This window comes from Phyllobates terribilis, unplaced genomic scaffold (assembly GCF_046119375.1).
Source record: "Phyllobates terribilis strain yellow unplaced genomic scaffold, ASM4611937v1 Scaffold_11__3_contigs__length_659146591, whole genome shotgun sequence".
Lineage (NCBI taxonomy): Eukaryota > Metazoa > Chordata > Amphibia > Anura > Dendrobatidae > Phyllobates > Phyllobates terribilis.
This window is the reverse complement of record NW_027362771.1, coordinates 130,716,141-130,738,683: the sequence shown is the minus strand read 5'-3', so window position 1 is coordinate 130,738,683 and position 22,543 is coordinate 130,716,141. Positions and strand designations below refer to the sequence as shown.

Below are 22,543 nucleotides of genomic sequence, written 5' to 3'. Positions count from 1 at the left end.
ATGTCTAAACCCAGTGTTACTACTGCGGAGTCTCCTCTACTCTGTGCAACCTTGGCCTAAGCACTACCTCTTTATCGACCACTTGCGTTTTAAGATGTCTATTCATTTTATTACCATTTTACACAAGCTAAATAATCCTACGAGCATTTGTAGGGACACTCATTCCTGATTATCTTTAGGTGTCAACATGCCTACAACAGCCGACAAATGATAATGTTTTGCTGGAAGATTTGATTTTTATGCATGCATAAATATGATTGCTATCGACAGCCCTTTGTAAACGTGATGTTGTGCCAATAACATGTACTGTATATGGGGACAGAACTTTAGTGTTAAGTAATGCTTTGTAAGTAGACAAAAAAGGCAGCACTCCAGCAAGCCATTTCACATTAAGAAGCTTTATTCCTTATTCACATTAAAACCTAGAGCCGAGGAAGCGGGAGTCCTTCAGGACGATGCCTGTTTTGCACCTAGCTAGGGATTCAATGATTCCAACTGGTATTTGGACCTGTTGAAGTACCAGCTAGGTGCGAAACAGCCATCGTCCTGAAGAACTCCTGCTTCCCCAGCTCCAGGTTTTAGTATGAATAAGGAATAAAGGTTCTTCATTTGAAATCGCTTGCTGGAGTGCAAACTTTTGTCTACTTACAAAGCATTATAGGTTTTCCCTGTTTCGGGCTGAGCACTTGCTGATTGCGATCTCTGGCCATCTGTGGACTGACGCTCTCTGAACTGCCTGCAGGTAGGCAATCTGAATGGTGCCGGTGTTCTGTTACTTGTCTCTCTACTCATCTGTATTGATCTTTAGTGTTAAGTGATTGTTCTGTCCCCGTCATTGTTCATTGGTCTCTTAGACAACAGTGGTTGTTCAGTAGACAACCACGATCGGCTTGAATATGGACAATTGGCACGCATTACTTATCGGACATTGGTCAGTGTAAATGGGCCAATACAGCTGTTGACCAAACAATCGTTCAGCTGACAGTTTTCTGGTCCAACATCCCATCTGTTGATGGGCAGAGAAGAGTAATTTGCTGCCAGACACAGCAGCAGTTTTGAGAGAAAAAGAGATAGAGTATCTAAGCTCAACTGTCAAGGGACCCCTATACACATTAGATATGCAATCCTGACAAAATGAGTGGGTTTGAACGACTTAAGTCTAATGAGTATGGGGCCTTTATACTGCCCATGTGCCCTTTCCATTTTTCCAATTAACTCACCTATCAGACCAATTTGGAGAACACATCTGGTACTACTGTCAGGTCAAGGCCAGACTCATATATATATTATTAAAAAAAGGGGTCAACCACTCTTGCATAGATGTGTGTCCATTGTATGACTAGTACTGTCCATTTCTGGCCAGACGCAGAGCAGTCCTTTATCACTTCATCTCCTTTTAGAATTCTTTTCCCCAGGGCTTGCATTGATGGCAGGAAAGATTTAGGTCTTGTCATATCTAAAATAATATAACTTACATTTCTGGAGCCTTGTCATTACAGTTCACTTTCATGCTTTACATGTGTGATTCACAGCTTTGAGATTATCTAGGTGCAGAGAATAGATGTTCTGCATATCAAATAACTTCAAAGCTGTGAACAGCACCTTCTGTATGTGCTCAACACTTCCCAAAGCTTCCCCAGGAAGAAATACTGCATGAAAGAGACAGAAGTGTTTATGGATAAAAGATTCTGACACGTCTCACCGCTGTTCTAATACAGCAAGTATAAATGGCAAAAGGCAGATTTTACTTTCATGCTCTTTATTCTTTTGAAGCCAAAGCAATGTTTCCCCAAAAGCCCTTTATGAAGTAAAAGAACTTTGTGAAAGCCCAAAATAATGGTAGTGATAGCGAGTGGTGTAGTGGAGGGTAATGTCTTATCAAAGATACTTATTAATAGAGTCGCCTCATGCTACCCAGCTACAGGGGCACAAGGTGCTGCCTTAATTTCCAATTTAGTAACTCATATTTAAAGTGGTTGCGCCATTAGGACAACTCTTTTCTATTAGATATAAGTGAATCTTTTCAAATTAAAATTCACCAGAATTTTCACAAGGGAATATGCATTGAGGGCAAATCAATTTACGGTGAATCAAAAGTACGCCAAAGCCTTCAGTTGCCCTGAAAAATACTTATGACACAATTCTGCTTTTCTCACACACTAATCTTCTTCAACGATGTGCTGTCACACACACTCTATCTTTAGGTTGCGTTCACATATTGCGGCCGCTTTGTATTCATTTGTGATCGTAGTAGAGTTTTGGCAACAACTGCAGCAAAAAATGCAACACTAGCGCAACCTGTGAATACGGTCACACAGTTTTAGTACTATCTTTTTTTCCGAGGTTGTGACGCCATAAAACTATCCAGATTCACCACAAAATGCCTGCTGCATTTCCTGCTCTAGCTTTTATAAATACTAGAGTAGTCCCTTTTGATTGACTGTGCTAGAAGATGTGAAGTGATCACTGAAAATAATTATGGGAGTAGTCTTCCTAAGGTCATGCAATCCTTCTTTGACTGTTGCATTCTTCTGAAATGTGTAAAATGGTGGCAGCATTTTAGACAATTTGTGTGAAGCAAATCATTTGCGTTCAGACACATAATCGATAAGCACTGAATCAATTCGCTTATCTCTATTTTCTACATGTTCTATAGAGGCATCAAAGTAGGAGTTTGCAATCTCAGAGGAAGCAGCTTATGATTTTCAGGACTTAACTACACTTTGAGATATACACAAAAAATCTTTTATGAAGAGAGTCATAGCCTTTTATGTCACAAAATCAGCCCTACAGAAAAGTTCCCTGTACTCACCTACTGTTCTCGGGCATGATGGTGCTCCACAGATTGCACAATGTTGGAGTGATAAAGCCATATAACCAAAAAAGAAGAGCTGAGACATTCAAGCTATCTGAATTGGCTCTTTATTAGTAGGGTAACAGAATGTATGTAATGTGGGCTATATTAGTAAAGTATGGTAACAGAATGTAAAGAAGCTAGGATTATTGCCATTTTGCATGTATTCACACTTTGTCAAGGCTGATTCTCTTAGGCTTATTTGGGATGTCTATTAAGACTATTATGGGTTTAAAAGGGGTTGTTTAATCTGGGACAACCCAGTTCAAAATATAACCGCTGACCTTGAAGGTTCTACTCTCTTCCCAATCGGTTTTGATTGATGTCCCTAAGAACAAGGCATGTCATCCTAACCGTACTCAGGGACATCAATTATGTTAGATTGGACAGGATTAATACGTGGCCAGATTTTATTTTATTTTTAACTAAATACAGCATTTGTTTTGTCTAAACAAGTACACCTACAGTGGGTAAGCAATGTATTCAGACCCCTTTTAAATGTTTCATTCTTTGTTTCATTGCAGCCATTTGGTAAATTCTAAAAAGTTCATTTTTTTTCTCATTAAAGTCCACTCTGCACCCCATCTTGACTGGAAAAAAACACAGAAATGTTTGCAAATTTATTAAAAAATAAAAACTGAAATATCACATAGTCATACAGTGGGGGGAAAAAGTATTTAGTCAGCCACCAATTATGCAAGTTCTTCCACTTGAAAAGGAGAGCGGCCTGTAATTGACATCATAGGTAGACCTCAACTATGAGAGACAAAATGAGAAAACAAATCCTGAAAATCACATTGTCTGATTTGGAAAGAAATTTTTTTTTAAATTTTGGTGGAAAATAAGTGTTGAGTCAATAATAAACAAGCAAGATTTCTGGCTCTCACAGACCTGTAACTTCTTCTTTAAGAGGCTCCTCTGTCCTCCACTCATTACCTATAGTACTGGCACCTGTTTGAACTTGTTAGCAGTATAAAAGACACCTGTCCGCAACCTCAAACAGTCACACTCCAAACTCCACTATGGTGAAGACTAAAGAGCTGTCGAAGGACACCAGAAACAAAAAATTGTAGCTCTGCACCAGGCTGGGAAGACTGAATCTGCAATAGGCAAGCAGCTTGGTGTGAAGAAATCAACCGTGGGAGCAATAATTAGAAGATGGAAGACATACAAGACCACTGATAATCTCCCTCGATCTGGGGCTCCACACAAGATCTCACCCTGTGGGGTCAAAATGATCTCAAGAACGGTGAGCAAAAATCCCAGAACCACACAGGGGAACCTAGTGAATGACCTGCAGAGAGCTGGGACCAACGTTACACAGGCTACCATCAGTAACACACTACGCCGCCAGGGACTCCGATCCCGCAGTGCCAGACGTGTCCCCCTGCTTAAGCCATTAATTGTCCGAGCCCATCTGAAGTTTGCTAGAGAGCATTTGGATGATCCAGAAGAGCATTGGGAGAATGCCATATGGTCAGATGAAACCAAAGTAGAAGTGTTTGGTAGAAACACAACTTGTCGTGTTTGGAGGAGAAAGAATGCCGAGTTTCATCCAAAGAACACCATATCTACTGTGAAGCATGGGGGTGGCAACATCATGCTTTGGGGCTTTTTCTCTGCCAAGGGACCAGGACGACTGATCCGTGTACATGAAAGAATGAATGGGGCCATGTATTGTGAGATTTTGAGTGCAAACCTCCTTCCATCAGCAAGGGCATTGAAGATGAAACATGGCTGGGTCTTTCAGCATGACAATGATCCCAAGCACAAAGCCAGGGCAAAAAAGGAGCGTCTTCGTAAGAAGCATTTCAAGGTCCTGGAGTGGCCTAGCCAGTCTCCAGATCTAAACCCTATAGAAAACCTTTGGAGGGAGTTGAAAGTCTGCGTTGCCCAGCAACAGCCCCAAAACATTACTACTCTAGAGGAGATCTGCATGGAGGAATGGGCCAACGTACCAGTGTGTGCCAAACTTGTGAAGAATTACAGAAAACGTTTGACCTCTGTCATTGCCAACAAAGGTTATATAACAAAGTACTGAGATGAACTTTTGTAATTGACTAAATACTTATTTTCCACCAAAATTTGAAAAAAAAATTATTTCCAAATCAAAGAATGTGATTTTCAGGATTTGTTTTCTCATTTTGTCCCTCATAGTTGAGGTCCACCTATGATGTCAATTACATGCCTCTCATCTTTTTAAGTGAGAGAAATTGCACAATTGGTGGCTGACTAAATACTTTTTTTCCCCACTGTAAGTATTCAGACCCTTTGCTCAGTATTGAGTAGAAGCACCCTTTTGAGCTAGTACAGCCAGGAGTCTTCTTGGGAATGATGCAACAAGTTTTTCACACCTGGATTTGGGGATCCTCTGCCATTCTTCCTTGCAGATCCTCTCAAATTCCGTCAGGTTGGATGGTGAACGTTGGTGGACAGCCATTTTCAGGTCTCTACAGAGATGCTCAATTGGGTTTAGGTCAGGGCTCTGGCTGGGTCAGTCAAGAATGGTCACAGAGTTGTTCTGAAGCCACTCCTTTGTTATTTTAGCTGTGTGCTTAGGGCCATTGTCTTGTTGGAAGGTGAACCTTCCGCCAAGTCTGAGGTCCAGAGCACTCTGGAAGAGGCTTTCATCCAGGATATATCTGTACTTGGCCGCATTCATGTTTCCTTCAACCAGTCGTCCTGTCCCTGCAGCTGAAAAACACCCCCATAGCATGATGCTGCCACCACCATGTTTCACTGTTGGGATTGTATTGGGCACGTGATAAGCAGTGCCTGGTTTTCTCCACACATACCGCTTAGAATTATCACCAAAAAGTTCTATCTTCGTCTCATCAGACCAGAGAATCTTATTTCTCATAGTTTGTGAGTCCTTCATGTGTTTTTGAGCAAACTATGCGGGCTTTCATATGTCTTGCATTGAGGAGAGGCTTCCATCGGGCCCAACTGTTGGAGGGCTACAGTGATGGGTGACTGTGGAACTTTCTCCCATTACCTACTGCATCTTTGGAGCTCAGCCACAGTGATCTTGGGGTTCTTCTTTACCTCTCTCACCAAAGCTCTTCTCCCACGATTGCTCAGTTTGGTTGGATGGCCAGGTCTAGGAAGACTTCTGGTGGTCCCAAACTTCTTCCATTTAAGGATTATGGAGGCCACTGTGCTCTTAGGAACCTTGAGTAATGCAGAAATTCTTTTGTAACCTTGGCCAGATCTGTGCCTTGCCACAATTCTGTCTCTGAGCTCCTTCGGCAGTTCGTTTGAGCTCATGAATCTCATTTGGTCTGAAATGCACTGCGAGTGTGTGCCTTTCCAAATCAAGCCCTATCAGTTTAAATAAACACAGCTGGACTCCAATGAAGGAGTAGAACCATCTCAAGGAAATGGACAGTATGTGACTTAAATATGAGTGTCTGAGCAAAGGATCTGAATACTAATGACCATGTGATATTTCCGTTTTTCTTTTTTTTATAAATTTGCAAAAATTTCTACATTTCTGTTTTTTTTTTTTAGTCAAGATGGGGTGCAGAGTGTACATTAATGAGAAAAAAAATTAACTTTTTAGAATTTACCAAATGGCTGCAATGAAACAGAGTGAAAAATTTCAAGGGGTCTGAATACTTTCCGTACCCACTGTATAAAGCCACGTGCCAGTTTACACTATTTATACTCCAGTCAGGCCTCTAATCCTGCCATTTTCCTAAAGCTCTCCAGAGAAAAGAGCTTTATCTTTTGATAAAATCGAAGTAATTTTAGTTGCTGAAGCAAGGAAAATCTATTGAAAGCAATATAAAATGTCATGGTGGTTGAAGCAAGTGAAGTGGAGTGCATTGACTTACCATTGTACCCTGGGACAGGCTTCCCAGCTTGTCCTGGAGGAGGTGCCAATGAATTTCCAAGACCAGTACATGTTGCGGATATAGGAGATCCAGTTTCTAGAGAAATACATGTCATTAGAACTCTTTCATATAAGCATCACATTATACTAGGAACAAGATAGAATACTGAATTAGCGCTCGTGAACACAGTCCTATTACTGCTCTATGCAACCTACCATTTTTTTTTTCAGATCTGAAATCTGGCACCCACAAAATTTAGGAGCAAGCAAAATAGTCCTGGTGGAAAATTTTGTTTCAAAAATCCAGCCCGGGGTTTACAGGCCTAATAACAGCAAATGAGTTAGCTCAAAAGAGTGGAGTTTGGGCTGGAGTTCAACAGAGGTGTGTTTGTCTGGTGAACTGCTTGAGCTGATACTGAATGGAATACAGAGCTTGGTGAGGCTGCTACATTTACTTTGATTACGCCTGAAGAAAGGACTGTTTATGTGATTCATTTGTACTGGAGAAAAGCTGTTTTCATTTTGGAGCTTTAAAGTATATAATGGACAATAAACTTTATGCTGTTTTGATATAAAAACCCTGTGCGTATCCAAGTGGCTACCAGAGAGCTAAACCCTTATAGCCCTTTATATATTTGTGGTTAATGTGCATATTCATTGCAATGTGTATATTTTATATGTCGGCCTATTGAGAATATGCATATGTATGTGTGTAGAGCATGTGGGTATGTCCATGCGTATACGCCAGTGGGGCATGATGGAGTGAGGGCTCAGATGATTATTTGCCTTTAAGCGTTTTTTGGGTTACCTCTGATTGAATTTATACATTGAGGACGTCTTTCTGAAAATGGGAATCGATCCAGAGTTTCAGATGCTAAGCAAACCAAAATCCAATTGTACTATGCTTTGAACAGCATCTCAAAAGTAAAAAATATTGAATTGGAATCTGATGTAACCATGATTGACTGTTACGGTGTAAGGTGTTATAAACAAATCACACCAAATATTACGCTGAGGGAATTACTGAACTCCCCCAAATAAATATTTACTTTTCAAAATACTCTCATTATTTTTTTTTGTTTATTTTGTGTTTTGCAAAACTGTTAAGAAAAGTGGGCAAACATTTTTACCAAAGTTGGCCCCTTTTTAAACAGCGGAAAAGGGGAGTACAGGCCTTGATAAACTTACCCCTGTAGATCTTTTAGCTCATATAGATATTAAATTCACAATTGCTCAATATTGGTCATGTTTATTGTTACAATAAGAGAAGGGTGAATTGACTCGCTGGACTCCGGACCATCGGCCACGTCAGTAGTCTCTGGCCATTGAACAGGAGGCTCGCAAATCTCTTACCTTCTGGATTTCGCAGTGTGACTTTTGTTTAGCCACAGCTAATATTCATTGTGGCAGGTCGTATATAGGACATCGTCTAAGCTCAGGCTATTCGAAAGCCACAGAAGGGTCCTGGAAGGTGAGAGATTCAGGAGCCTCCCTTTGAGGTTCCAGATACTACTGACCTGACTGAACTCAGCGAATCACTCCGCCTATCTTTAGCAACACTAAATATCCTTCTGAGCCAACGTACACCTGCCAAAAATGTTTCCAAATACCCCAATGACAGTCATCACGTTCTCAAGCAGGAATGAGTGAATGATAAAGCACAACAGAACTCTGAACTTTCCATTCCTCACGTTAGTTGAAAAGCAGAAAAATATCATAGCTATAAGTTTTGCAGTTGTTGCACCTTGGCCTTAGGTTTTGTCTACTACTCCAGTAGACACCAGTATTATAAATGGCACATAGCGGATAGGTCAGAATGTTACAGAATTTGCACTGGGGTCCTTAATAATCAAGCTAAATCTCTGTAGTACAGTAAGTAAAAGGAAAGACTCAGATGAAGGCAGAAATCGAATCTAAAAGGAGGATATAATTTGCTTTAACACATGTGTAAATTATTATTCTCCATCACACCTTGCCCTAATTCAATATAGGTGAAGCTGTCCATAAATAACCGCTAAGCTACAAAACACAGACTGTAGGTTTGTAAAGGACAACCAGGTCTCTTTTGTATTCTGGATTATCCGTCAGAAGTTTGTTTCATGGAGTTGATGATAACCAATTCTAACACTTTAAATCCAATTTTCTTCAATATGACTTTATACATTAAACAATAATAGTATGCGTACGAACATGGTCTCCAGTAAGGAGATTAGACCGCAGATGAAGATTTACATTTAAGCTGATGATCTGGGTTTTGTTTGGGTAATATGTAACTAAGGTAATTCTCAATCCAAATCTGCATAAAAGGAGCATTACTGAAAATGCTGGGATTAGGTTATCCATTCTGCACCCACAATGTGTTAATAAAAAAAATAACTCAAATTCCCAGTAATTTCACCATTAGACTATGACAGATATTTTGAAACCAAAAATAGAAACACAGGACTGATATATGCAGAAAAAAGTGTTACTAATATTTAATATGCACAAGAGAAACTCTGATAATGTATTTAGAAATGTACATAACCATTATAATATATTATACACACACACACACACACACACACACACACACACACACGTATGTACACTGCTCAAAAAAATAAAGGGAACACTTAAACAACAGAATATAACTCCAAGTAAATCAAACTTCTGTGAAATCAAACTGACCACTTTGGAAGCAACACTGATTGACAATCAATTTCACATGCTGTTGTGCAAATGGAATAGACAATAGCTGGAAATTATTGGCAATTATCAAGACACACTCAAAAGGAGTGGTTCTGCAGGTGGGGACCACAGACCACATCTCAGTACCAATGCTTTCTGGCTGAGGTTTTGGTCACTTTTGAATGTTGGTTGTGCTTTCACACTCGTGGTAGCATGAGACGGACTCTACAACCCACAGAAGTTGCTCAGGTAGTGCAGCTCATCTAGGATGGCACATCAATGCGAGCTGTGGCAAGAAGGTTTGCTGTGTCTGTCAGTGTAGTGTCCAGAGGCTGGAGGCACTACCAGGAGACAGGCCAGTACACCAGGAGACGTAGAGGGGGTCGTACGAGGGCAACAACCCAGCAGCAGGACCGCTACCTCCGCCTTTGTGCAAGGAGGAACAGGAGGAGCACTGCCAGAGCCGTGAAAAATGACCTCCAGCAGGCCATAAATGTGCATGTGTCTGCACAAACGGTTAGAAACAGACTCCATGAGGGTGGTATGAGGGCCCGACGTCCACAGATGGGGGTTGTGCTCACAGCCCAACACCGTGCAAGACGCTTGGCATTTGCCACAGAACACCAGGATTGGCACCCTGTGCTCTTCACAGATAAAAGCAGGTTCACACTGAGCACATGTGACAGACGTAACAGAGTCTGGAAATGCCGTGGAGAGCGATCTGCTGCCTGCAACATCCTTCAGCATGACCGGTTTGGCAGTGGGTCAGTAATGGTGTGGGGTGGCATTTCTTTGGAGGGCCGCACAGCCCTCCATGTGCTCGCCAGGGATAGCCTGACTGCCATTAGGTACCAAGATGAGATCCTCAGACCCCTTGTGAGACCATATGCTTGTGCGGTTGGCCCTCGGTTCCTCCTAATGCAGGACAATGCCAGACCTCATGTGGCTGGAGTGTGTCAGCAGTTCCTGCAAGATGAAGGCATTGAAGCTATGGACTGGCCCGCCGGTTCCCCAGACCTGAATCCGATTGAGCACATCTGGGACATCATGTCTCGCTCCATCCACCAACGTCACGTAGCACCACAGACTGTCCAGGAGTTGGCGGATGCTTTAGTCCAGGTCTGGGAGGAGATCCCGCAGGAGACCATCCGCAACCTCATCAGGAGCATGCCCAGGCATTGTAGGGAGGTCATACAGGCACGTGGAGGCCACACACACACAATACTGAGCCTCATTTTGACTTGTTTTACAAACATTACATCAAAAGTTGGATCAGTCTGTAGTGTGTATTTCCTCTTTAATTATGGGGGGGGTGACTCCAAATCCAGGCCTCCATTGGTTAATAAATTAGATTTTCATTGATGATTTTTGTGTGATTTTGTTGTCAGCACATTCAAAGTAATCAATGAGAATATTTCATTCATTCAGATCTAGGATGTGTTATTTGAGTGTTCCCTTTATCTTTTTGAGCAGTGTATGTATATGTATATATACATATACAGTGCATTGTGAGAGTATTTGGCGCCCTTGAACTTTTCTACCTTTTGTCACATTTCTGGCTTCAAACAAAGAGATAAAATTCTATTTTTTTGGGAAGAATCAACAAGTGAGACACAATCGTGAAGTGGAACGAAATTTATTGGATATTTTAAACTTTTTTAACAAATTAAAAACTGAAAAGTGGGGCGTGCAATATTATTCGGCCCCCTTGAGTTAATACTTTGTAGCGCCACCTTTTGCTGCGATTACAACTGCGAATCGCTTGGGATATGTCTATCAGTTTTGCACATCGAGAGAATGAAATTCTTGCCCATTCTTCCTTGCAAAACAGCTCAAACTCATTGAGGTTGCATGGAGGGCGTTTGTGAACAGCAGTTTTCAGCTCTTTCCACAGATTCTCGATTGGATTCAGGTCTGGACTTTGACTTGGCCATTCTAACACCTGGATACGTTTATTTTTGAACCATTCCATTGTAGATTTTGCTTTATGTTTGGGATCATTGTCTTGTTGGAAGATAAATCTCTGTCCCAGTCTCAAGTCTTTTGCAGACTCCAACAGGTTTTCTTCCGGAATGGTCCTGCATTTGGCTCCGTCCATCCTCCCATCAATTTTAACCATCTTCCCTGTCCCTGCTGAAGAAAAGCAGGCCCAAACCATGATGCTGCCACCACCATGTTTGACAGTGGGGATGGTGTTTTGAGGGTGATGAGCTGTGTTGCTTTTTATGCCAAACATATCGTTTTGCATTGTGGCCAAAAAGTTCGATTTTGGTTTCATCTGACCAGAGCACCTTATTCCACATGTTTTGTGTGTCTCCCAGGAGGCTTGTGGCAAACTTCAAACGAGACTTTTTATGGATATCTTTGAGAAATGGCTTTCTTCTTGCCACTCTTCCAAAAAAGGCCAGATTTGTGCAGTGTACGACTAATCGCTGTCCTATGGACGGACTCTCCCACCTCAGCTGTAGATCTCTGCAGTTCATCCAGAGTGATCATGGGACTTTTGGCTGCATCTCTGATCAGTCTTCTCCTTGTTAGAGATGAAAGTTTAGAGGGACGGCCGGGTCTTGGTAGATTTGCAGTGGTTATTACCAATCATTTAGGACAACATTGGATCATTCAGAGATCCTCATTGAACTTCTGGAGTGAGTTTGCAGCACTGAAAGTAGAGGAGGTTCTGTTATGTTCTGGGGCTGCTTTGCTGCATCGGGCACAGGGAGTCTTGAATCTGTGCAGGGTACAATGAAATCTCAAGACTATCAAGGGATTCTAGAGAGAAATGTGCTGCCCAGTGTCAGAAAGCTTGGTCTCAGTCGCAGGTCATGGGTCTTGCAACAGGATAATGACCCAAAACACAAAGCTAAAAAACACACAAGAATGGCTAAGAGGAAAACATTGGACTATTCTGAAGTGGCCTTCTATGAGCCCTGACCTAAATTCTATTGAGCATCTTTGGAAAGAGCTGAAACATGCCGTCTGGAAAAGGCAACCTTCAAACACGAGACAACTGGAACAGTTTGCTCATGAGGAGTGGGCCAAAATACCAGTAGAGAGGTGCAGAAGTCTCATTGACATTTACAGGAATCGTTTGATTGCAGTGATTGCCTCAAAAGGTTGTTCAACAAAATATTAAGTTAAGGGTACCATCATTTCTGTCCAGGCCTATTTCATGAGTTTAATTTTTTTTAGCATTCTGTGGAAGCAGGTTGAAAAGCAATGTCTGCCTTTCATTTGTTCATTTTCATAGATTTTTAATTTATTATTACTTTTGTCAGATTCAAATTATTTCTGTGACCATTGTGGGTTTTTCTTTCATTAAACAAGGGGTACCAACAATTTTGACCGTGTGTGTGTGTGTGTGTGTGTGTGTGTGTGTGTGTGTGTGTGTGTGTGTGTGTGTGTGTGTGTGTGTGTGTGTGTGTGTGTGTGTATATATATATCATCATATTATAACCAGGAAAAAAAAAAAAACATGCATACATTATATATATATATATATATATATATATATATATATATATATATATATATATATATATATATATATATATATATATATATATATACACATATACATACACACACACACATACATACATACACACACACACACACAGTACAGACCAAAAGTTTGGACACAACTTCTCATTTAAAGATTTTTCTGTATTTTCATAACTATGAAGTGTACATTCACACTGAAGGCATCAAAACTATGAATTAACACATGTGGAATTACATACTTAACAAAAAAAGTGTGAAACAACTGAAAATATGTCTTATATTCTAGGTTCTTCAAAGTAGCCACCTTTTGCTTTGATGGCTGCTTTGCACACTCTTGGCATTCTCTTGATGAGCTTCAAGAGGTAGTCACCGGAAATGGTCTTCCAACAATCTTGAAGGAGTTCCCAGAGATGCTTAGCACTTGTTGGCCCTTTTGCCTTCACTCTGTGGTCCAGCTCACCCCAAACCATCTCAATTGGGTTCAGGTCTGGTGACTGTGGAGGCCAGGTCATCTGGCGTAGCACCCCATCACTCTCCTTCTTGGTCAAATAGCCCTTACACAGCCTGGAGGTGTGTTTGGGGTCATTGTCCTGTTGAAAAATAAATGATGGTCCAACTAAACGCAAACCCGATGGAATAGCATGCAGCTGCAAGATGCTGTGGTAGCCATGCTGGTTCAGTATGCCTTCAATTTTGAATAAATCCCCAACAGTGTCACCAGCAAAGCACCCCCACACCATCACACCTCCTCCTCCATGCTTCACGGTGGGAACCAGGCATGTAGAGTCCATCCGTTCACCTTTTCTGCGTCGCACAAAGACACGGTGGTTGGAACCAAAGATCTCAAATTTGGACTCATCAGACCAAAGCAGATTTCCACTGGTCTAATGTCCATTCCTTGTGTTCTTTAGCCCAAACAAGTCTCTTCTGCTTGTTGCCTGTCCTTAGCAGTGGTTTCCTAGCAGCTATTTTACAATGAAGGCCTGCTGCACAAAGTCTCCTCTTAACAGTTCTTGTAGAGATCTGTCTGCTGCTAGAACTCTGTGTGGCATTGACCTGGTCTCTAATCTGAGCTGCAGATAACCTGCGATTTCTGAGGCTGGTGACTCGGATAAACTTATTCTCAGAAGCAGAGGTGACTCTTTGTCTTTCTTTCCTGGGGCGGTCCTCATGTGAGCCAGTTTCTTTGTAGCACTTGATGGTTTTTGCAACTGCACTTGGGGACGCTTTAAAATTTTTTGGACTGACTGACCTTCATTTCTTAAAGTAATGATGGCCACTCGTTTTTCTTTACTTGGCTGCTTTTTTCTTTCCATAATACAAATTCTAACAGTCTATTCAGCAGGACTATCAGCTGTGTATCCACCTGACTTCTGCACAACACAACTGATGGTCCCAACCCCATTTATAAGGCAAGAAATCCCACTTATTAAACCTGACAGGGCACACCTGTGAAGTGAAAGCCATTTCCGGTGACTGTCTCATGAAGCTCATCAAGAGAATGCCAAGAGTGTGCAAAGCAGTCATCAAAGCAAAAGGTGGCTACTTTGAAGAACCTAGAATAGAAGACATATTTTCAGTTGTTTCACACTTTTTTGTTAAGTATATAATTCCACATGTGTTAATTCATAGTTTTGATGCCTTCAGTGTGAATGTACAATTTTCATAGTCATGAAAATACAGAAAAATCGTTAAATGAGAAGATGTGTCCAAACTTTTGGTCTATATATGTGTGTGTATGTATGTATGTATGTATATATATTTATTACATACACACACACAGTGCCTACAAGTAGTATTCAACCCCCTGCAGATTTAGCTGGTTTGATAAGATGCAAATAAGTTAGAGCCTTCAAACTGCAAACGAGAGTAGGATTTATGAACAGAAGCATAAATCTTACAAACCAAAAAGTTATGTTGCTCAGTTGAATTTTATTAAATTTTAAACATAAAAGTGTGGGTCAATTATTATACAACCCCTATGTTTAATATTTTGTGGAATAACCCTTGTTTGCAATTACAGCTAATAATTGTCTTTTATAAGACCTGATCAGGCCGGCACAGGTCTGTGGAGTTATCTTGGCCCACTCCTTCATGCAGATCTTCTCCAATTTATCTAGGTTCTTTGGGTGTCTCATGTGGACTTTATTCTTGAGCTCCTTCCACAAGTTTTCAATTGGGTTAAGGTCAGGAGACTGACTAGGCCACTCCAACACCTTGACTTTTTCCCTCTTGAACCAGGCCTTGGTTTTCTTGGCTGTGTGCTTTGGGTCGTTGTCTTGTTGGAAGATGAAATTACGACCCATCTTAAGATCCTTGAGGGAGGAGCGGAGGTTCTTGGCCAAAATCTCCAGGTAGGCCGTGCTATCCATCTTCCCATGGATGCGGACCAGATGGCCAGGCCCCTTGGCTGAGAAACAGCCACAGCATGATGCTGCCACCACCATGCTTGACTGTAGGGATGGTATTCTTGGGGTCGTATGCAGTGCCATCCAGTCTCCAAACGTCACGTGTGTGGTTGGCACCAAAGATCTCGATCTTGGTCTCATCAGACCATAGAACCTTGAACCAGTCTGTCTCAGAGTCCTCCAATTGATCATGAGCAAACTGTAGACGAGCCTTGACATGACGCTTTGAAAGTAAAGGTACCTTACGGGCTCGTCTGGAACGGAGACCATTGCGGTGGAGTACGTTACTTATGGTATTGACTGAAACCAATGTCCCCACTGCCATGAGATCTTCCCGGAGCTCCTTCCTTGTTGTCCTTGGGTTAGCCTTGACTCTTCGGACAAGCCTGGCCTCGGCACGGGAGGACACTTTCAAAGGCTGTCCAGGCCGTGGAAGGCTAACAGTAGTTCCATAAGCCTTCCACTTACGGATGATGCTCCCAACAGTGGAGACAGGTAGGCCCAACTCCTTGGAAAGGGTTTTGTACCCCTTGCCAGCCTTGTGACCCTCCACGATCTTGTCTCTGATTGCCTTGGAATGCTCCTTTGTCTTTCCCATGTTGACCATGTCTGAGTGCTGTTCACAAGTTTGGGGAGGGTCTTAAATAGTCAGAAAAGGCTGGCAAAAGAGATCTTTAATCCACACATGTGAAGCTCATTATTCTTGGTGCCTGAACTACTTCTTAATACTTTGGGGGGACCAAACAGAATTCTTGTGGTTTGAGGGGTTGAATAATAAATGACACTCTGAATTAACTTTTAACGTTTTTAAAAAAAAAAAACAATATTTGCTGCAGTGCATTTCCCACTTCCAGGCTGATCTACAGTACAAATGTCACAATGCCAAGTTAATTCCGCATGTGTCAAACAGCTAAATCTGCAGGGGGTTTATATATCTTTGTACCATGTAAGCCAGATAATCAAAAAAATAATCAATTTAACCTTCTGCATACAAGTCTTATGCAAGGTTGTATATGTGAACTATACAATGTTTTTCCAAATTTGAACAAAAGCTTTAAAAGGAATAGTTCCATCTTAGGCATTGATAGCATATGCTAAGGATATTTCACAAATGATAGGCGTGAAAGTATCACTTATCACACATTTATGGCAGTCTCCATAGAGTTCAATCTGGAGTTGATGGGATCGAAGTATGGAAAGAATTGAGCACCACACACAGGGTGGCAAATTCTTCCTTGGTGGGTTAATGTGAACAAGAGTTTAACTGCTCTTAGATTACCATTAAAAAGGTACATTTTATATACTGTATACAAACAGACACTTTTGTGCCTCGGTAAACATGTTCCACAGATGCAGGATAGTACTCTGCACCTGGAGTAATAAAGGTTCTGGTCTTTACTATTAGTGCAAGGGGCAGCGACTTTTAAGTGTCCTCAGGGCTGTAAAGACCTGAAGATTCTACTTGTTGGTGGCTTGGGCAGCAGGTTCCTTTCCATGGCAGTGGTATATAGCAGTTTGAATTTAGGTGGCTCTTTTTTTTTTTTTTTTAAGATAGGGTTCATCTATTGCATATATAGGGTTCCACAATGCAACATTTACTAATTTATGGCCACCATATTCTCAATAGAACTTAATGAAGAAATGGCTACATTTGCAATCACTTTCAATCTTGAAGTCTACGGGAGTTTCTGTAAGCACTGAGTGAACATCTCGCTAAATAGTTGAGTCACTAATTAAAGTCAAGGGACTAAAAGGAGATAGCAGAATCACTTAGCCGTTTCCTTCAGCCCCATAACCATTGAATAGAGCGGCACATCTGTATCGTGGTTTTTATTTTTAAAGCAATGTTGCTCCAGATCAGTGTGAATGACATGATCAATGCAGACATCAGAGTAATATTTATGGGCACTTGCAGTTCTTAGTATGGATACAAGAGTTTCGTGAGAGTTCTCAGGCATATTATCCCATTTTTGCAACAACATAACCATGTTAAATTAGTGTTTGGATCTTGGCTCAGTAGTGGTATGTTTAGCATGGTGAACACTTTTGCTAGTCCATCAAATTGTAAAAAGTACTTACCAGTTTGCCACCAATGATCCAACACAGGAACCTTGAAAATCCTCTTGGACCATTCTAATGTTTCTACATCACACCGTTCTCCAGCAACATAGAGAGTCCGGAATCTAGTAGAAAAGAGGGATGAAATGGCTTTGATAAGTGTGTTCAGCTTTATCACTTATCATATCAGTCATTTTTGAATATGTGACTACTAGCTAAGCTCAATCTTTGAAAAACATTGTTTGGATAGCCTTCAGTTGTAAAATTGTAATTTTTGTACCACCTATTTAATGGTTATCCTGTCTACTATATCAATATATATTCTGTTTGCTGCTGGGAAAGCATCATTAACCCCTTAAGCCCCACGGGTGGTTTGCACGTTAATGACCGGGCCAATTTTTACAATTCTGACCACTGTCACTTTAGGAGGTAATTACTCTGGAACGCTTCAACGGATCCCCCTGATTCTGAGATTGTTTTTTTCGTGACATATTGTACTTCATGATTGTGGAAAAATTTCTTCGATATCACTTGCGTTTATTTGTGAAAAAAACGGAAATTTGGCGAAAATTTTGAAAATTTTGCAATTTTCAAAATTTGAATTTTTAAGCCCTGAAATCAGAGCGATATGTCACACAAAAGAGTTAATAAATAACATTTCCCACATGTCTACTTTACATCAGCACAATTTTGGAACCAAAATTTTTTTTTGTTAGGGAGCTATAAGGGTTAAAAGTTGACCAGCGATTTCTCATTTTTCCAACAAAATTTACAAAACCATTTTTTTTAGGGACCACATCACATTTGAAGTCACTTTGAGAGGTCTTTATGACAGAAAATACCCAAAAGTGACACCATTCTAAAAACTGCACCCCTCAAGGTGCTCAAAACCACATTCAAGAACTTTATTAACCCTTCAGGTGCTTCATAGTAATTTTTTGAATGTGGAAGAAAAAAATGAACATTTAACTTTTTTCGCAAAAATGTTACTTTAGACCCAATTTTTTTTATTTTCACAGGGGTAACCAGAAAAAATGGACCGCAAAATTTGTTGTGCAATTTCCCCTGGGCACGCAGATACCCAATATTTGGGGAAAAAACACTGTTTGGGCGCACTGTAGGGCTCGGAAGGGAAGGAGCGCCATTTGACTTTTTGATTGTAAAATTTGCTTGAATAATTAGCGGACACCATGTTGCGTTTGGAGAGCCCCTGTGTGCCCAAACATTGGAGCTCCCCCACAAGTGACCCCATTTTGGAAACTAGACCCCCCAAGGCACCTTTCTAGATGCATAGTGAGCACTTGGAACCCCCAGGTGCTTCACAAATTGATTCGTAATAATGAAAAAGTGAAAAAAAAAACACTTTTTCATTTTTACGAATCAATTTGTGAAGCACCTAGGGGTTCCAAGTGCTCACTATTCATCTAGAGAGGTGCCTTGGGGGGTCTAGTTTCCAAAATGGGGTCACTTGTGGGGGAGCTCCAATGTTTGGGCACACAGGGGCTCTCCAAACGCAACATGGCATCGGCTAACAATTTGAGCCGATTTTCCATTCAATTTGTTAGCGGACACCATGTCGCGTTTGGAGAGCCCGTGATGTGCCTAAACAGTGGAGCTCCCCCACAAGTGTCCCCATTTTGGAAACTATACCCCTCAAGGATTTTATTAAGGTGTATAGTGAACATTTTGAACCCAGAGGTACGGCACAGAATTTGTTTACATTAGGTCATCATATTGAATAAGTTGTCATTATTCTTGAGCGCAAGTGCTCACTACTTGAGTTTGCATCGGGTACTCAGGTATGCACCATGTACAGCGTGTGCTCGAGTGACATGCTCGAGTCCCTGCTCCGCATGTTTCACGGTTATTAGACACCCAAAAAAAAACATGCGGGGATCGCTCGTGCATGGCAGGCAATCCCCGTAAAGTTTTTTGGCCGCGAAGCATATGGGGCAGAGACTCGAGCATGTCACTCAAATACCCACGATACTCAATGCATACCAGAGCACCCGATGCAAACTCAAGTAGCGAGCACTTGCTCTCAACACTAGTCACCATATCGTCATCTTTTTTTCTTACTTTTGAAAAAAATCCCAACCCCAGCCCTAGCCCTAGTACAACCCTAGCCCCAGCACAACCCTAGCCCCAGCACAACCCTAGCCCCAGCACAACCCTAGCCCCAAACCCAGCCCTAACCCTAGCCCAATCCTAACCCAAGAGTTTATTTTTGACGCTGTTCCTTGTGCGGTATAAGTGATTAGACGACTTTATTCTTCGGGTCGGTGTGATTACAGCAATGCCAGAATCATATGGGGTTTTTATGACTGACAGCTGTCACATACTAAAAGACGCATTTTTTGTAAAATCTAGTTTTTGCATCGCCATATTTTGAGAGCTATAATTTTTCCAGATTTTGGCAGACAGTCATGTGACGGCTCGTTTTTTGCGGGATGACTTGACGTTGTTATTGGTGCCATTTTCAGGCACGTGACATTTTTTGATCGCTTTCTATTCCGATTTTTGGGAGGCAGAATAAACAAAAAACAACAATTCAGGAATTGTTTTTTTTTTTTTTTTTTTTTTTTTTTTATTCTGTTCCGCGTGTGGTAAAATTGATGAGGTAGCTTTATTCTTCGGGTCAGTACGTTTACAGCGGTACCACATTTGTATCATTTTTCTATGTTTTGGCGCTTATACACAATAAAAGCTATTTTATAGAAAAAAATATTTTTTAGTATCGCTTTATTCTGAGAGCTATAACTTTTTTATTTTTCGGCTGATGGAGCTGTATGGCAGCTTGTTTTTTGCGGGACGAGATGACGTTTTCAGCGGTATCATTTTTATTTATATGCGTCTTTTTGATCGCGTGTTATTCCACTTTTTGTTTGGCGGTATGGTGATAAAGCATTGTTTTTTGCTTCGTTTTTTTTTTTTTTTTACCGTGTTCACTGAAGGGGTTAACTAGTGGGACAGTTTTATAGGTCAGGTTGTTCCGGACGCGGCGATACCAAATATGTGTACTTTTATTGTTTTTTTTTTTTTTTTATAATAATATTTATTGATGGGTACATTATATTTTTATTTTTGGTGTATTTTTTTTATTTTTTTATAATATTTTTGCACATTTTTTTTTTTTTTTCCACTTTCACACAGTTTATACACTTTATTACTTTGTCCCACTCTGGGACTTTCACTTTTTTTTTTCTGATCGTCTGCATGGCACAGGAATGGAGCACCATCCCTATGCCATGAAGGCTGTCAGAAGTGTACAGTGTGAAGATTGCTTGGAGATGCACTGCGCATGTCCAAGCAATCTTCCTGCTCTCTGGTGACCCGGATGTTGTCATGACGACATCGGGTCGTCATGGCAACACCCGGGAAGCCTTTGCAGACTGCGCTGGAAGCCGGAAGAGGAGGTGAGTATCGCCGATCACCTCCCCTTGCCCCCGCAATGCCGCGATCGACTTCGATCGCAGCATCGCGGGGGTTAATGTGCTGGGAGCGGTGCAGGACCGCTCCCTGCACATAGTACCGGGTGTCAGCTGTGACAATCAGCTGACACCCGGCGGCGATCGCGCCCGCACAGCCTGTGTGCGCGCGCGATCGCGATGACGTACTAATACGGGTCTGGCTCTTAAGTCCCAGGGCACAGACGCGTATTAGTACGTCAGATGTTATTAAGGGGTTAAGCAGCATACATTTAGTTGACAGATCATACTATTGGATAATAGCAATAAGTACATGATGCAGAGGTGGGCTATGAATTGTCTGCCTCTCAAACAACAAAGGTTATGGGCTCCTTTCCACGAACTATAAAATTCTACCTGCAGCTACCAATGCATGACCTTTTATTGTATATGAGTTTATACATCTTCCAGGGAACTAAGAAATGTACTATTGTACACTATATACAAAGTGGCTTAAACTAGTCTTTGGATTGCTTAAGCTACTTTGAAATGTACAAACTTATAGCGGGTGAAATGAGTACTGAACACATCACCAATTTTCTAAGTAAATATATTTCTAAAGGTGCTATTGACATGAAATTCTCATCAGATGTCGGCAACAATCCATCCAATCCACACAGGCAAAGAAATCAAAACATAACTTAATTTATGGAAATCTATGTGTAATAATGAGAAATAACACAGGAAAAAAGTATTGAACGCATGAAGAAAGAGGTGCAAAAAGTCATGGAAAGTCATGACACCAGCTGAAATCTATCAGTAATTAGAAAGCAATCCTGCCACTTAGTGAAAAATAATATCAGCTGGTTCAACTGATGGCCTATAAAAATGTGTCTCATTACCAAGGTGCCACACAAGAAACATCTCATGATGGGTAAAACCAGTGAGCCGTCTCAAGACCTTTGCAACCTTATTGTTGCAAAACATACTGATGCCATTGGTTATAGAAGTATTTCTAAACTACTAAACATTTCAGTGAGCACTATCGGAGCTATAATCTGGAAGTGGAAAAAACATCATTTCACCATAAACCATCCACAACCAGGTGCTCCTCGCAAGATTTCAGACAGGAGTAAAAAGAATTATCAGAAGAGTTGTCCAAGAGCCAAGGACCACCTGTGAGAGCTACAGAAAGACCTGGAATCAGCAGATACAGTTGTTTCAAAGAAAACTATAAGTAATGAATTCAACCTAAATGGCCTGTATGCACACTCACCATGCAAGGCTCCATTACTGAACAAAAGGTATGTTCAAGAGCGTTTAAAATTTGCTCAACAATACTTATACAAGCCTGTGAATGAAATACTGGGAAAATATAGTCTGGTCAGAGAAGAACAAAATTGAACTCTTTAGATCCAATAATACACACCATGTTTGGAGACCAAAAGGCACTGCATATCACCCCAAAAATACCATACCAACAGTGAAGTTTTGGAGGTGCGAACATCATGGTGTGCGGCTGTTTTTCATCATATGGCACTAGCAAACTCCATATTATTGAAGGAAGGATGAATGGACAAATAAAATCTGCTGATATCTACCTGGACTATGATGAAACAAAAGTGGACATTTCAGCAAGACAATGATCCCCAAAACACAGGCAAGGAAGCTCTCAATTGGTTTCAGAGAAAGAAAATAAAGATGCTAGAATGGCCCAGCCAATCACCTGACCTGAATCGAATAGAAATTTATGGACGGAACTAAAGCTTAGAGTTCAAAAAAGGAGCCCACGGAACAGTCAGGATTTGAA

The 22,543-nt window shown here is 41.1% G+C and overlaps 1 protein-coding gene across 1 annotated transcript in view; it reads right to left on the bottom strand.

Moving 5' to 3' along the window:
• ACSS3 (acyl-CoA synthetase short chain family member 3) overlaps positions 1 to 22,543 on the bottom strand; it is a 137,744-nt gene that overhangs the window by 16,788 nt on the left and 98,413 nt on the right. Inside the window, exons 10-11 of the mRNA XM_073651614.1 lie at positions 17,348 to 17,451; positions 6,691 to 6,786 (exon numbers count right to left, since the gene is read on the bottom strand). Of these exons, the coding sequence (XP_073507715.1) occupies positions 6,691 to 6,786; positions 17,348 to 17,451 (200 nt within the window). The remainder of the gene's footprint in view (positions 1 to 6,690; positions 6,787 to 17,347; positions 17,452 to 22,543) is intronic.